The 15120-nt window shown below is 38.3% G+C and overlaps 1 protein-coding gene across 2 annotated transcripts in view; it reads left to right on the forward strand.

The window, feature by feature from the left end:
- TACC2 (transforming acidic coiled-coil containing protein 2) overlaps window positions 1–15120 on the forward strand; it is a 154419-nt gene that overhangs the window by 25427 nt on the left and 113872 nt on the right. For both annotated transcript variants that reach the window (XM_087725921.1, XM_087725922.1), the window contains exon 2: window positions 4030–4146. In XM_087725921.1, coding sequence (XP_087582047.1) covers window positions 4030–4146 — 117 coding nt within the window. The remainder of the gene's footprint in view (window positions 1–4029; window positions 4147–15120) is intronic.

Raw genomic sequence — 15120 nt, forward strand, 5'->3', positions numbered from 1 at the left:
GTGGGTTGCAGCAAATCCCTAACTCAACCAAAATTTCATGCCAGCTGTGCTGCTGTGGCTGAAATGTATTCTTAGCTAATAGTACATTGTACATAGTCTTCATTTAAGCTTGTGTAGCTCATTAGAGCTTCTGGAAATGTTCTGTTGTCTAAATAAACAGAAATGTAAACAGGGGTTGAACATAACTTTACTTAATTTAACATTCATGTGCAGCCTTCATCTTCTTGGTGTCTCCAACAAGGTTCAAGGTTCAAGGTTTATTTTATTTATATGCCGCACTATTCCCGGTGGGACTCAGAGCGGCGCACAAACCCAAAAGGGGAAGGGAAACACAAAACTACAACAAAAAATACAGGGCATTTAAAACAACCAACAGCCACACGATTCGAGAGGGGAAGGGAACTCATCGACCCCAGGCCTGCCGACACAGCCAGGTTTTAACGGCTTTTCGGAAGGCCTGGAGAGAGGTGAGGGTTCGAATCTCTGCGGGGAGCTCGTTCCAAACAGAATTCCTAAGATCCAGGGTAGTTTTTACTCTAATCTAAAAATATTAAATAATAAATATTAGCATTTAGACCAGTATCACTCTTAGTGAAATATATTAGATCACGCTGACTTACGGTAATTCATTTGGAAAAAGCCCTATTTAAACAAGTGATGCATGTTTACAAAAGGAAAGTATGAGCATTACATAACCATTTCCTGCCAGTCCATGCCATTTTTTTTAATCTTTGAATTTTTCATCATTTTATCATCAATCATAGGACTGCACAGATTTTTGCAGATCAATAAAAAAGGAGTAAAGTGCCTTAGTGAAGTGCTGAGGTGCCTCACTTCTAGCTGGTGTGGTGGTTGTGGTCCATCGCTTCATTTGGTATGGATTTCATTACAATGAAAAGTTTGATTGATCAAGGCAAAAATATGTCCAACATAATATTTTATGGCAGAAGCACAATACACCCCTGGAGACCCCCTTCATTGCAGCAAGGCACAATAGCAAGCTTCCATAAAATACATTATCTCACTGAGTTAGATCAAGAATAATTGTAGGAAGAGTTTGCATGAAGAAAAAATAGTTGCCCAAAGAATCTAATTAGGACATTCTTTAAAAAGGGATTCTGAGAACTGAATGGTTCTTCAAGTCTTCGGAGTCTATGCTCTACCACAAAAAAGGATACAATCATTTCCCAGTTTGTTGGGAAATGATGGAAGTCTAAGACATGAGGCTATACTGTATTATGTGCTATATATTGTTGAAAAGACAAGAATCTATACATAGCCACAAGGCAAGCTATAGATCTCGTCTAGATTGCTTTGTGGGTACCATAGAAATCTATTTCTGTAAAAATGTTGCCTCACTGTAAATCCTGTAATGTTCTTTACACTATGAACTGAGAGAAGCAGCATACTGTAAAATCCATTTAACTACCGAATAAATGGATAGTTTAGAATGCTGAAATATATTGCCTGACTTCAACAGCAGGAAATGTGGAATGAGCCATCTTGTGTTAATAATTATTTTAAGTCAATATGGTATGTGGAGAAAAAAATGACTTGTGGCAGATGTGAAAGAGCGTTGTTTGTTGGAAGCATATTTGCATATTTGTGCTTCTATCCATAATCTTGTGAATATATTGTAAGTTCAAACTTCAATCCATAGCATTTAGAGAGCATCTTGGGTATATAGCTTATGTCTCATTGTATCCTCAAAAGCTTAAAATTACCCCAGATTGCTTTGTGGATATTATAATCCCATGTCGACTCAGATATTTGCTGTTGATTATGCCCCTGGTGATTTAGAGGTTGAATCAACTGATCTGTTGAATATATTGTGTATATTTCAACTGTCATTAAGCAGCTAGTCATTAAACTGAGATATTTTTCCTGATTATTTCAGTCTCATGAGTCTTAAGCATAATTGAAAAGGTATTTTGTACCAGCTCTTCCTTGGTATTAAGGTGCTCATAGAGTAATATTAATCAAGTATTGCTTTATAATTTTTTTCTCCAAAAATTCTATTTGTGTAGTACATTCTGTCTCTCTATGAGCAAATGCTAATCTGTTTGTCAAGGTTTTAAAATATATTTGTTTCACTGAAGTATTTAACGCAAATGAGTTTATTATTATTTGTTACTACTACAACTACTATGTTTGTGTCAGAAGCACCTACCAAGGTGCTTCTGAATTGAAAGGATTATCTGGTGACATCACCACTGCTCAGGGGACACCCAAGTAGTATCCTTTCATGTTCCTAGTATTTTCCTACTAACGTGGTACCTATTTATCTACCTGCATTTGCATGCTTTCAAACTGTTAGGTGTACAGGAACTGGAACAAATTGATGGGAACTCATTCTGTCATGAGGCTCACACTCTTCGGTTTTTGAACTGCCAAGCTGTCACCTCCCAATGGTCTCCTGCAGGGGTGGGTTTCAACCGGTTCGCGGCGGTCCCTGCGAACCGGTTGGTCGCCAAACCCGGAAGTAAGTAACTTCCGGGAACGGCGAAGGGCGCGCCCGCCCGCGGTCCTTACCCGGTTTTGACGAGTTCTGCGCTTCCACGCATGCGCAGGACGCATACAGCGCCTGCGCGATCGTCCAGGAGCAGCTGGAGCGTCGCGCAGACACTAGTATGCATGCGTGCACCGCGCACGTGCACGAGGACGCTGCCGGCCCCGTTCCAACCGAACCAGTTGGAACAGGGCGAGAAACCCACCCCTGGTCTCCTGACTCCGCATCCTAACCACATTAGTCCCCATGTCCCCATTATTATTTACTTAAATGTATCAGCTGGCCAATTTCAGTCTATCAAATCAATTTAGAATATATTGGAGTCAGAAAATATCAACTGTGTTGAAAAGCATTGATAGACTTCCCAATGTTTCTAGCGAGCAGAAAAATAAGAAAAGATATACCAGTATTCTGTTTTCAGAAAATTCTTAACTTGAACTAAGCAGGCTACTTCCAGACAGCAAATGAGGTCGTTTGTGAAGAAATCTATGTGTAATCTCTTTGGTGGAAAAGTAGAATGTGAATCTAAGATACTTCTCATTTTTAAATATTTTGTATACAAAGTATTTTAAAATCTTCACTGTCAGATTTTAATTTTTTAAAATAGGCTATTAATCTGCCTCGTATGTTTCAGACTATGATAATTTAAGTCTGAGATACATTATATTGGTCACCTTGAAATGGTGATGCAATGTTGTATATTTTTTATTAACTGAATCTAAGTGTGATCTGTGATGTGATTGTAATTTTCACTATCTATTCACTAACTTAAATGTGAACTAGGATTTTAATATAACTAATATAAAAGGCCTAGTTATATTATGCCTTTATGGGTGGTACAACAAAGTATATTTTTAAACAATTCTTAATAAAGTTATGTTTGCATGGTCTATCCCAACATTTACTTTCTTGCAAACTGGATTGCTGTGATTACGTTGACATTGGCTTGATCTATCAGTGTTATGTGCCATCCCTCCAGTCTGTGGCGTTTCAAGAAAGCTAAAATTAAACCTTTATTCTGGGTTTATTAATTTAGGATTTTTCTCTCTTTCAATTATATTTATAGATCTGCTTAGCCTGGCCCATTTGAAATACTTTCTTCTTTCTTCATTCCAGTCATACTTCTATAAAGACAAACTTGAGCACTGCATTACTATTTTTAGAATTACATTGTCAGCCAAATTTAATGGGATTTTTCCAATATGAAATTGAAAAATGGAACCTGAATTTTCTGGTTACCTTTTGCGTTTAAAGATAGCTTTAAAATATATGAAAACCCTTTTACAAAGAGATATGCCTTGTGAAATCACAACAAGCTATCAGATGGAAGAGCTTTTAGAGAAGGATACAGAAAACTAACAATTAAAATATATTGAAAAAGAAATACCTATTGATCATGCTAAAGTAATTACTAGTACTAATCCTTGACAGCAATGTTTGTCATCTGTTGATAAGATATTCTAAAAACACCCTTTTTTCAGAAAATATATTCCAATGCATTTCCATTTGTTTCTGTCCAGTTCTTCTGTTCCTGATGTTTCCGTTAAATTGGAGCCTGATGTGGATTCTTTCCAAAAACCACTGACCACAGTTCTCTGTGATGGTATTCTTGATGCTACTGAGCTGACCACAGCAAGGTAGGATAAGATATTAACTGTAGTTTTAAGACCTGTGTGAACAAGAATATATTTAAAGTGCTAATTAGTTCAGTGTCTTTATTTAAGTCACACAAAGTTGGTAGTTGTGATAGAGTTATTCCTAGCATGTCCCAAATTGCTATGGACCATCCTGGGGTAAACAGAATTTGTCAAATTAAGACAGATTCAAATACTTGTTGTGTTTCCGTCATATAAGTAATTTAATCCTGGAAAATAGGATCTAATAGATTGGATCCTTGGCTTTCTAGCTTAACAACCTGGTAAGAGCCTACCACACATAATGCTTTTAAGTGTAGTAGCAAAATCACAGTACACAAATGTATTGTCTCATTGTATATGTGCACCATCTGCTCACAGATCCCAAGGGCCATAATCTCATATCATGTTTCCGTGTTGGATGGGACATGGCTTTCAGACACATAAAAAAATCAGTAGTTTCTCCAATGACTGTGCTAAATCTTGACATAGGCAATTAAAAATTGGCTATCCTATCTATGTAGCTGTGAGGGAGAACAGAGAGAGCCAAGTAAGCAATAGGAACAATTTTCATTCATTGAATACAAATTTGATGGTTTTTAGGACTCTTAACAGATTTTTACATTATAATAAACAGTCAGTAAAATTGCAGTCATATGCACTTACCGTTTTAGTTAGCATTATGTTTTAGTGAAAGCAATTTTGCCCAGATGTAGTGCTTAGCCTGACAATAGATTTGTGGAACTAAGAACTCCCAGGCGAGTACTGGAAGTAGAAGAAAGCTGGGGTGGGTCAATTCCCTACTTATACTAATTCATCATTCATTAGCCGGAGCAATTCTGTATTTGCAGATGGATATTTTAAAAGCATTGTTACCAGCTGGTACCTCTGAGTGGTTATGTAATGGTTTATAGGTTTATAGGTTTATTAGGATTTGTATGCCGCCCACTCTCGAGAGTCTCCGGGCGGCTTACAGATAAAGCAGGAAGTGGGGGAAAGTTAAAAGTGAACATGGGTATTGTAATAGATCCCTGAATTTTGTAATGAGAAGATGTGGCTTAGAGACCTAACAATGAGGAAGGAAAGAAAAAAGTTGGGCTGTGAATGAGTGTCACCGCGGGGGGAGGGGGGAGGGGAGGAGGGGTTGTATGTTTAAAATTGTATTTGTATTTGTATGTTTTACTCTTAAAAAAATGTATAACTAATAAAGATTACTTTAATTTAAAAAAAGCATCATAATGTAGATAGAACACGTTTTAAATCCTCTGATGTTTATATTTTATTTGTTACTTCCTTGGTTATTGAATAAAGAAATTATTTACCATAAAAAGCAGGAAGGGGGAACATATAAAAATTAAAAAGAACAGACATTAAAATTTCACAACATTCATATAGCTTAGAATGGGGCTGGATAAATCAACAGCCCCAGGCCTGCCGGAACAGCAATAGCAATATAGCAATAGCAGTAGACTTATATACCGCTTCATAGGGCTTTCAGCCCTCTCTAAGCGGTTTACAGAGAGTCAGCATATTGCCCCCAACAATCTGGGTCCTCATTTTACCCACCTCGGAAGGATGGAAGGCTGAGTCAACCCTGAGCCGGTGAGATTTGAACCGCTGAACTGCTGATCTAGCAGTAGCCTGCAGTGCTGCATTTAACCACTGCGCCACCTCGGCTCTTAGCCAGGTTTTAATCGCTTTGCGGAAGGCCGGAAGAGTAGTAAGGGTCCGGATCTCCACGGGGAGGTCGTTCCAGAGGGCTGGAGCAGCTACAGAGAAGGCCCTCCCCCGGGGAGTCGCCAGCCGACATTGACCGGCAGATGGAATCTGGAGGAGGCCTAGTCTGTGTGATCTTATAGGTCTCTAGGAGGTAAACGGCAGGAGGCGGTCTCTCAGGTAGCCAGGTCCTAAACCATGTAGGACTTTAAAAGTAATGCTTTTCTGATCCATTAAAAATACTAGAAACAATAAAAAATGTTGACAACTTAGCAATAGCAATAGCAATAGCAGTTAGATTTATATACCGCTTCATAGGACTTTCAGCCCTCTCTAAGCGATTTACAGAGTCAGCATATCGCCCCCACAGTCTGGGTCCTCATTTCACCCACCTCGGAAGGATGGAAGGCTGAGTCAACCTTGAGCCGGTGAGATTTGAACCACCGAGCTGCAGATAGCAGTCAGCTGAAGTGGCCTGCAGTACTGCACTCTACCCACTGCGCCACCTCGGCTCTAACTTAAGAACCACTAGTTTCATTTTGCAAATGAATATAACGAAATGCAGGATATTCATTTGGAAATACTAATCAGTAGTTTACCACAGCTTTGAACAAGGTTTCAGATCAAATAAACTGTATTTTCACGTGTAGTGAACTTAAGATGAAAGACATGCATTCACTGGACTTTTTCCTACACTGTTTGTATAGGAAAGGGTCATTTCTAAAGTGAAAAACAATCAGAAACTTCTGACTGTAGAAAACAAGGAAGAAGATTTTTTTTGGGGGGGGGATATTTGGACATATTAGCAAATGTTGTTCCTGGAATAATGATCTCATTTTTACTTTCATCATCCTTATGTCATTGTTTAAATTCATTATTGTACAGTCACATTACTTTGAATTTGAATTTGAATTTGAATTTATTAAAATTTATAGGCCGCCCTTTTCCCTGAGGGGACTCAGGGCGGCTTACAATCACAAGGGAGGGAAGTGCAACATCAAAAACAAAACAAAATGTGAACAAAGAAAAAAAATAGTAAAACACAACTTTCGTTCAACAATCAAACACTCGGGCGGGTGAATTAGGAACCTATCCCCAGGCCTGCTGGGAGAGCCAGATCTTGAGGGCTGCGCGGAAGGTCTGGACGGTGGTGAGGGTACGGATCTCAGCGGGGAGATCGTTCCACAGGGTCGGAGCTGCAACAGAAAAGGCTCTCCTCCGTGTGGTCGCCAGTCGGCATTGACTGGCAGATGGAATTCGGAGGAGGCCCAGTCTGTGCGATCGAATTGGTCGAAGGGAGGTAATCGGCAGGAGGCGGTCTCTCAAACCCACAAACCCACTTTGTGGGTTTGTTTCCTCCCAGTGGTAAAGAATTATGCAGAAGGTGTTCTGTAAGACTAGTTAGAATTACCCTATTTATATAGCATATTTTCCAACTTTTTCTTCCATTGAGTTTTCCTTACTGTGTTCTCTCATTCTACACCAAAGCTTTCCAGAAATGCTTCAAGCAATTACTGATTTATAGCTGCCTTGATAATAAATTCAAGCCGTCTTCCCCATACATTATCAGACTTTTTAATGGTTGTGCTTTACTGCTTATCCATAAAAGCTGACCTGCAATTCTGATATGTACTGAATATGTATTAGTTTGGGGGGGGGAAAGGTAATGTTTTGCTAAATGACTACTTGTGGAAGTGTATATTAGGATTAAGTTGCTGTCCTTCTATCTATCCAGTGAAGATGTAAACTATTCTGCTTCTAAAAACTATATTCCATTTCCCAATCCCAGTAGTAACTTATCATTCAGCAGAGTAGGAAAGGCAAGGAAAATTCTGCATGTTAAATGCCCCAATCTTGTTCCATTTTCTAGAAGAGCTATTAATCAGAACGTCATAAAGGTCTTAGCATTGCTGAAATTGGTAATATAATTTAAAATCTCAGAATTATATATTCCTAATACGTTTGTACGGGATGAGCTCCCATTACTTGTCCCAGCTTCTGCCAACCTAGCAGTTCGAAAGCATGTAAACAATGCAAGTAGAAAAATAGGAAACACTTTTGGTGGGAAGGTAACAGGGTTCCGTGCGCCTTCAGCATTTAGTCATGCCGGCCACATGACCACAGAGATGTCTTCGGACAGCGCTGGCTCTTCGGCTTTGAAACGGAGATGAGCACCGGCTCCTAGAGTCGGGAAAGACTAGCACATATGTGCGAGGGGAACCTTTACCTTTAATACATTTCTATATAAAAATACTCATTATAAAAGTAGGTATAGAATAGCAATAGCAATTAGACTTATATACCGCTTCATAGGGCTTTCAGCCGTCTCTAAGCGGTTTACAGAGTCAGCATATCGCCCCCACAGTCTGGGTCCTCATTTCACCCACCTCGGAAGGATGGAAGGCTGAGTCAACCTTGAGCCGGTGAGATTAGAACCGCTGAACTGCAGATAACAGTCAGCTGAAGTGGCCTGCAGTACTGCACCCTAACCACTGCGCCACCTCGGCTCTCTAAAGAAATGCTGGACTAAATCAAGATGGATGAATTACTTACTTTTTCCTGGTCCTGAAGAGTGGCCCTCTTTCAGCCATTCAAAAGGTCCTCTTTTTGTAAATTTTATTTTAAAAAACCAGTAGTAATATTCTGAATTTGGTTCCAATAGAGAGCAAATGAAAACCTCTTGAAAGAGTCTTTTTCCGAGGAAGTATAACATTGAACATATGTCTGAATCCAAAGTTTAATTCTTTGGGGGGAAAAAACAGGAAAGACAAACCAACTTCCTCCTTCTTCCTGGGATGTTGTACTGTTCCAAACTAGCCCTGATCCTGTCCAGCAACTGTAAGTTACAAAACAACAAACATATAATACAAAGAATTTTGCCCGCCAAGTCACCCCAATATTTGGTGGCAAATGGAAATAATTAAGATAAAACTGGGTATGCTGATTTGGGCTAATAATTATGAACAGATTACCCAAGTGGAGATATGTGATAATTTGTCAGACCTTTGACAGCTATCTAAAACCTAAATGATTTCCCCCACACAAACATTGTTCCCACAAGATTGATTTTAGCAAGATTTATTAAGGTTAAATGAGCAGCGCACTGATTTAATTTAAAATCATTATCTCAATAGAAATTGCCTGAATCTTTGATCACCAAGGAATACTAAACCTGGAGACTAGAGTAGGAAGTCAAGAAACCTGGAAGAAGCCAATGACAACCACTTCCTGAACATTAAGAGCCGAGGTGGCGCAGTGGTTAGGGTGCCGTACTGCAGGCCACTTCAGCTGACTGTTATCTGCAGTTCAGCGGTTCTAATCTCACCGGCTCAAGGTTGACTCAGCCTTCCATCCTTCCGAGGTGGGTGAAATGAGGACCCAGACCGTGGGGGCGATATGCTGACTCTGTAAACCGCTTAGAGAAGGCTGAAAGTCCCATGAAGCGGTATATAAGTCTAACTGCTATTGCTATTGCTATTAAAACAAATTGCAAAAATGTGTTTATGGATTAATTAGAGTTGTAGACAACTCAAGAGCATCTTTACTTAAATAGATCAACATTTCTATAATAGGAAGTATTTCCAGAATGAGAAACTCGGCAGATGGCCGAGCATCAACAACTAGAATCCACTAGCATTAATGCTGTTCATCGCAGCATCTTTTCTGCACGCCCAAAAGTAGGATGTGGGTCAGGAATGTAAGGATTACCCATGCTTATTCTGTTATTTTATCAAGAATAACCATGTAAACTAAATTGCATTTATCTCCAAATGTATGGAACAAACTTCAAAGTAAAAGAAATTACTGTATTTTTCGGACTATAAGACCCTCCGGATTATAAGATGCACCTAGCTTTTCAGGAGGAAAACACAGGGAAAAAAATCTGTCTCTGCCTCCCAGCATCCATCCGGTATATTTGCTGCCACAGCGGACCCTTTGCCACTGCCGATTTGCCGCTGCCACCACCACAACCCTTTCTAGAACAGCTGATTGGCACCGCACCAGCCCCCTCCCCCTGCCGCAATATTCGCTGTATAAGACGCACAGATATTTCCACCCACTTTTTTGGGGAGGGGGGAGTACGTCTTATACTCAGAAAAGTATGGTATATATATATCAGGATGCTGTTAGAATAGGAATAGAAATAGTTGGAAGGGACACTGGAAGTCTTCACGTCCAACCCCCTGCTTAGGTAGGAAATCCTATACCATTTCAGACAAATGGTTCTCCAATCTCGTCTTAAAAACTTCCAGTTTTGGAACATTCACAACTCCTGTAGGTTGGAACACTGCTACCCAGAGTCCTTCTTTTCATTAAGCTAGATATACTCGATTCCAGCAATCCTTCTTTATATGTTTTAGCCTCCAGTCGAAGCTTGAAATAATGCACATCAAAAGTATTTCCCTTTTTCTTTAGGTGGGCAAACTATTTCTGGTATTTATTTATTTTTATACGCAGAACATAGAAGGATAAGCATGGGTTACAAAATGTCAATTGTGTATTTCACAACTGACAAATGCACATGCCATTAAAAGCCACCTCCCTCCCAACCCACCATTTTTTTTTTAGAATTTAACATTTTCTTTTCCTTTTAGCACAAATATAGAACTTGCAGAACAGTTGGCCTATATACAAATACTATAATAGGAAGTAGGCCAATCACACTGTTTTTGTGGTAATACAAATCAGAAAACACATGTGCTCCATTGCAGTGAAAATTAAATGTACATTTGAGCTGCTTAAGTCTTACAAACAACTTGGTCCCATTGCAGTTGTTAATATTATAGATACTGGCACTTTTTCCTCATGGGAAGAACCATTTGCTCAATGTGCCCAATTTGTGAATGAGCAAGAAAAGACACCGTTTAATTGAACTGTTTGTCCTAGATTTGGAATATGTTGGCATTTATCCAACTTTTAGCAAACCTAAACATACAGGATGGAAGGCTGAGTCAACCTTGAGCCAGTGAGATTAGAACCACTGAACTGCAGATAACAGTCAGCTGAAGTGGCCTGCAGTACTGCACCCTAACCACTGCCCCACCTCGGCTCTATAACAGTTGTTAAGTTAGTAACAAGGTTGAATCTGGCTTCCCCATTGACTGTACTTGTCAGAAGGTCGCAATAGGTGATCACATGACCCCGGGACACTGCAACCATCATAAATATGAACCAATCCCCAAATATCTGAATGTCAATCACATGACCTTGGACATTCTGCAATGGTTGTAAGTGAAAAACGGACATACGACCCTTTCTTCAGTGCCCTTGTAACTTTGAATGGTCATTAAATGAACTATTGTTAGTTGAGATCTACCTATATTACAAGAAAATAGCCAATTACCTCTCAAGGTGATTAAGGTACCAGCTAAGTGCCCACTAGCAAACGTTTAGATATTGGTCTACCACTATACATGGTTCTAAAATCCTTGTTCTGCTATAGAAATTGGTTGTTGAGATAGTGGTTTCATTTGCAATAAAATGTGTAAACTAGCTGAGTTATGTGTAAGAATCTTCTGGTAAGGCTAGAAAAGTTCTGAGCAAGGAGTTTGCAACTTGGAATGCTGAGCCCTAGTAGGAAAGCTGACATTCATGAGACCAAGTTGAGGCCAGGAAGCCACATCTCTCCTTAAACCAATGTGACACAGTAGTTAAGTCTTGGATTATGCCTGGGGAGAGCCAAGTTGAAATATATCTTCAAATAATCTTCAAACAAACCATGCTAGCTTACTTAGGCACTATACACCTATCATTCTGATTGACAATCATTTTTCCAAATGCGGTAAATGATGGCTGAATAGGTTCACCGACAAATGCGCGCTCGACAAAAGTGCGCCGACAAAACCGTGGGGAGAAAAGCGCGAGTTTGAAATTGCGCCGACGAATGAGCACAGGAGCGCGCCGGCAACAGCGCGCTAACAGAAGCGCGCTCTAAACCTAACCCTAAAGGTAACCCTAAACCTAACCTTAAACCTAACCCTAACCTAACCCTAAAGGTAACCCTAACCCTAACCTAACCCTAACCCTAACCCTAACCCTGAACCTAACCCTAAACCTAACCCTTACCTTAACCGTAATGGCACTTCTGTCGGCGCTCTTTTGTGGGCGTGTCTTTGTGGGCGCGCTGTTGACGTCGCGGTTTTATCACCACGGTTTTGTCGGCGCGCTGTTGTCGGCCGCGCTGTTGTCGGGTCACGGGTTGAATATAGTTTTGTCCACCCTGGCGTTCTCCAGATGGGTGAATTAAATCTCTCCAAGAGAGAGGGAGAGGAGCAATTCCAGAATGTCAGAAAGCAACAGGTTAAGAAGGATGGGATAAAGTTGCTTGCATTTTCTTTGAACTTGACATACTTTGATTAGTTTCAGTGAGAAACCACACTTTCTCACCGAAATAAACTACATTGACATTAGTGGAACTGGATCGGTGTTCATTGTAAGAAGCAGAAGGGATGGTCTTCAGCCCACGTGTCTCTCCCTAATCTGGAACCACCCAGTGTGAATTAAGTATTAATTTTAATTTATTTCAGCATATGTAAAACTTATTATTTTTCTTCTTGGAATAAATCTTGGAGATGGCATTTTCCCACAGGATACATTGAAATACTTTATATGGTGGAATGTAGAAAAAACGCTGATATATTCAAGACACTTCTGTAAGTAGGAATTGAGAAATTAGTTCATTTAATTTGTAATATTTTTCCTATAAGCTTCCTGCTTAAGTATTGTCTGAGAGTGCACTCGTAATATTATAACCAGATGCTTAAACAGATTTGTTGTTGTTATGAATGCTCTTGGACCTCATTTTGTGGAGGGGGCTTGAAATACGTAGAGGCTTGTAGAACAATTTGAACAGCACAAAATCAAAAAGAAAAGTGTAGATCCAGTAATGTTCCTAGAGTTTGCTATTTGCTGCAATTAAGGTTAGCAAAGAAGATGCCATCTTAAAGACTTAACAGCCTAACCCTTACATAAGGATTGTCTAGCCATAGAAGCAGGGTGCGGTCTTATTTTAAATTCTTTAGCTTCATGCAAAAGCCAAAAATGTTTTTTAAAAAGCAATGGAGAAAGAGAAAAGAAAAGAAAGAAAGCTTAATGTCAGTTAGCCCAGCTGTTAGAGGGGCCTAATTAGATGTAGCTGTCTCCTTTTTGTATTTCGGTACCAAACAGCTGGTTGGCAGATGTCCAGCTACATATATATGGACATGTAGAGAATCCATGCTCTATTGAGTAAGATAAGAATCATATCCAGATTCTTGCCTATTCTTAGAAAGAGTCTGCCTGCCTGCCTGCCTACATCTATCTATCATCTATGTATGTATGTATGTATGTATGTATGTATGTATGTATCTATCTATCTATCTATCTATCTATCTATCTATCTATCTATCTATCTATCTATCTATCTATCTATCTATCTATCATCTATCTATCTATCTATCTATCATCTATCTATCTATCATCTATCTTATCTATCTATCTATCTATCTATCTATCTATCTATCTATCTATCCTATCTAATCTATCTATCTATCTATCTATCTATCTATCTATCTATCTATCTATCATCTATCTATCTATCAATCATCTATCTATCTATCAATCATCTATCTTATCTATCTATCTTATCTATCTATCTATCTATCTATCTATCTATCTATCTATCTTATCTATCTATCTATCTATCTATCTATCTATCCTATCTAATCTATCTATCTATCTATCTATCTATCTATCTATCATCTATCTATCTATCAATCATCTATCTATCTATCAATCATCTATCTTATCTATCTATCTATCTATCTTATCTATCTATCTATCTATCTATCTATCTATCTATCTATCTTATCTATCTATCTTTCTATCTATCTATCTATCTATCTATCTATCTATCTATCTATCTATCATCTATCTTATCTATCTATCTATCTATCTATCTATCTATCTATCTATCTATCATCTATCTATCTGTCATCTATCTTATCTATCTATCATCTATCTACCTACCTACCTACCTACCTACCTACCTACCTACCTACCTACCTACCTACCTACCTACCACCTACCTATCTTATCTATCTATCTATCTATCTATCTATCTATCTATCTATCTATCTATCTATCTATCTATCTATCTATCTATCTATCTATCTATCTATCTTATCTATCTATCTATCTATCTATCTATCTATCTATCTATCTATCTATCTATCTATCTATCTATCTATCTATCTATCTATCTAATCTATCTATCTTATCTATCTATCTATCTATCTATCTATCTATCTATCTATCTATCTAATCTATCTATCTTCTATCTATCTATCTATCTATCTATCTATCTATCTATCTATCTTATCTATCTATCTATCTATCTATCTATCTATCTATCTATCTATCTATCTATCTATCTATCTATCTATCTAATCTATCTATCTTATCTATCTATCTATCTATCTAATCTATCTATCTTATCTATCTATCTATCTATCTATCTATCTATCTATCTATCTATCTATCTATCTATCTATCTTATCTATCGTATCTATCGTATCTATCATCAATTTGCTTACCTACCTACCTAGCTGACATAAATGATTATATCTTATTTTTTTCTTTAATATACTGGAAATAAATATAGTGTAGCTTTCTTGACATTGTTTCAAAATCTTTATCATCTACATCTGACTGACAAAAAATTCCATTGCAGTACATTTATTAACTTTATATTTTGCTGGACACACGTTATCATTTTCCCCGCAGACTTGTATAATCTATCTGTAGGTTTTGGAAATTATGATACATTTACTTTGGAAAACAAATAAGAATATCGCATTAAAATCTTGTTTATAGGGAATCTGATGTGAGTTTCATGCTTGGTTTTCTGATGCTGATTTTTTTTTTTTTGCTTAGTTCTCTGGGAATGCTTCCCCCTACATTTAATTTTAGACCATTTATTTTGCCTTAGGCTACTATTTCACAGTCTGCATATGGCTGTTTACATTATGTTACATGTTATTACCATATAAGTTGATGGAAAATGTAGCCGAGAAAGAGGCAGAGAGGTCAAGGGAAGCCAAATAGTAATGGGAATAATTTTATACATTGTTATAGATGACCATATACATTGTTGGTCCTGATTTCAGAAACTGCTTCTAAGTCTTGGCAAGGAACGAAGAGAAAGTCCTGGGAACAAATGCTCTTGTGACTACACAAGTTCAGCAAATGTCAGAAATAGAAAAAGAAGAATTCAACATCACT

Source organism: Thamnophis sirtalis, unplaced genomic scaffold, assembly GCF_051295495.1.
Source record: "Thamnophis sirtalis isolate CommonGarterSnake01/CBP01778 unplaced genomic scaffold, rThaSir2_p1.2 scaffold_11, whole genome shotgun sequence".
NCBI classification, from domain to species: domain Eukaryota; kingdom Metazoa; phylum Chordata; class Lepidosauria; order Squamata; family Natricidae; genus Thamnophis; species Thamnophis sirtalis.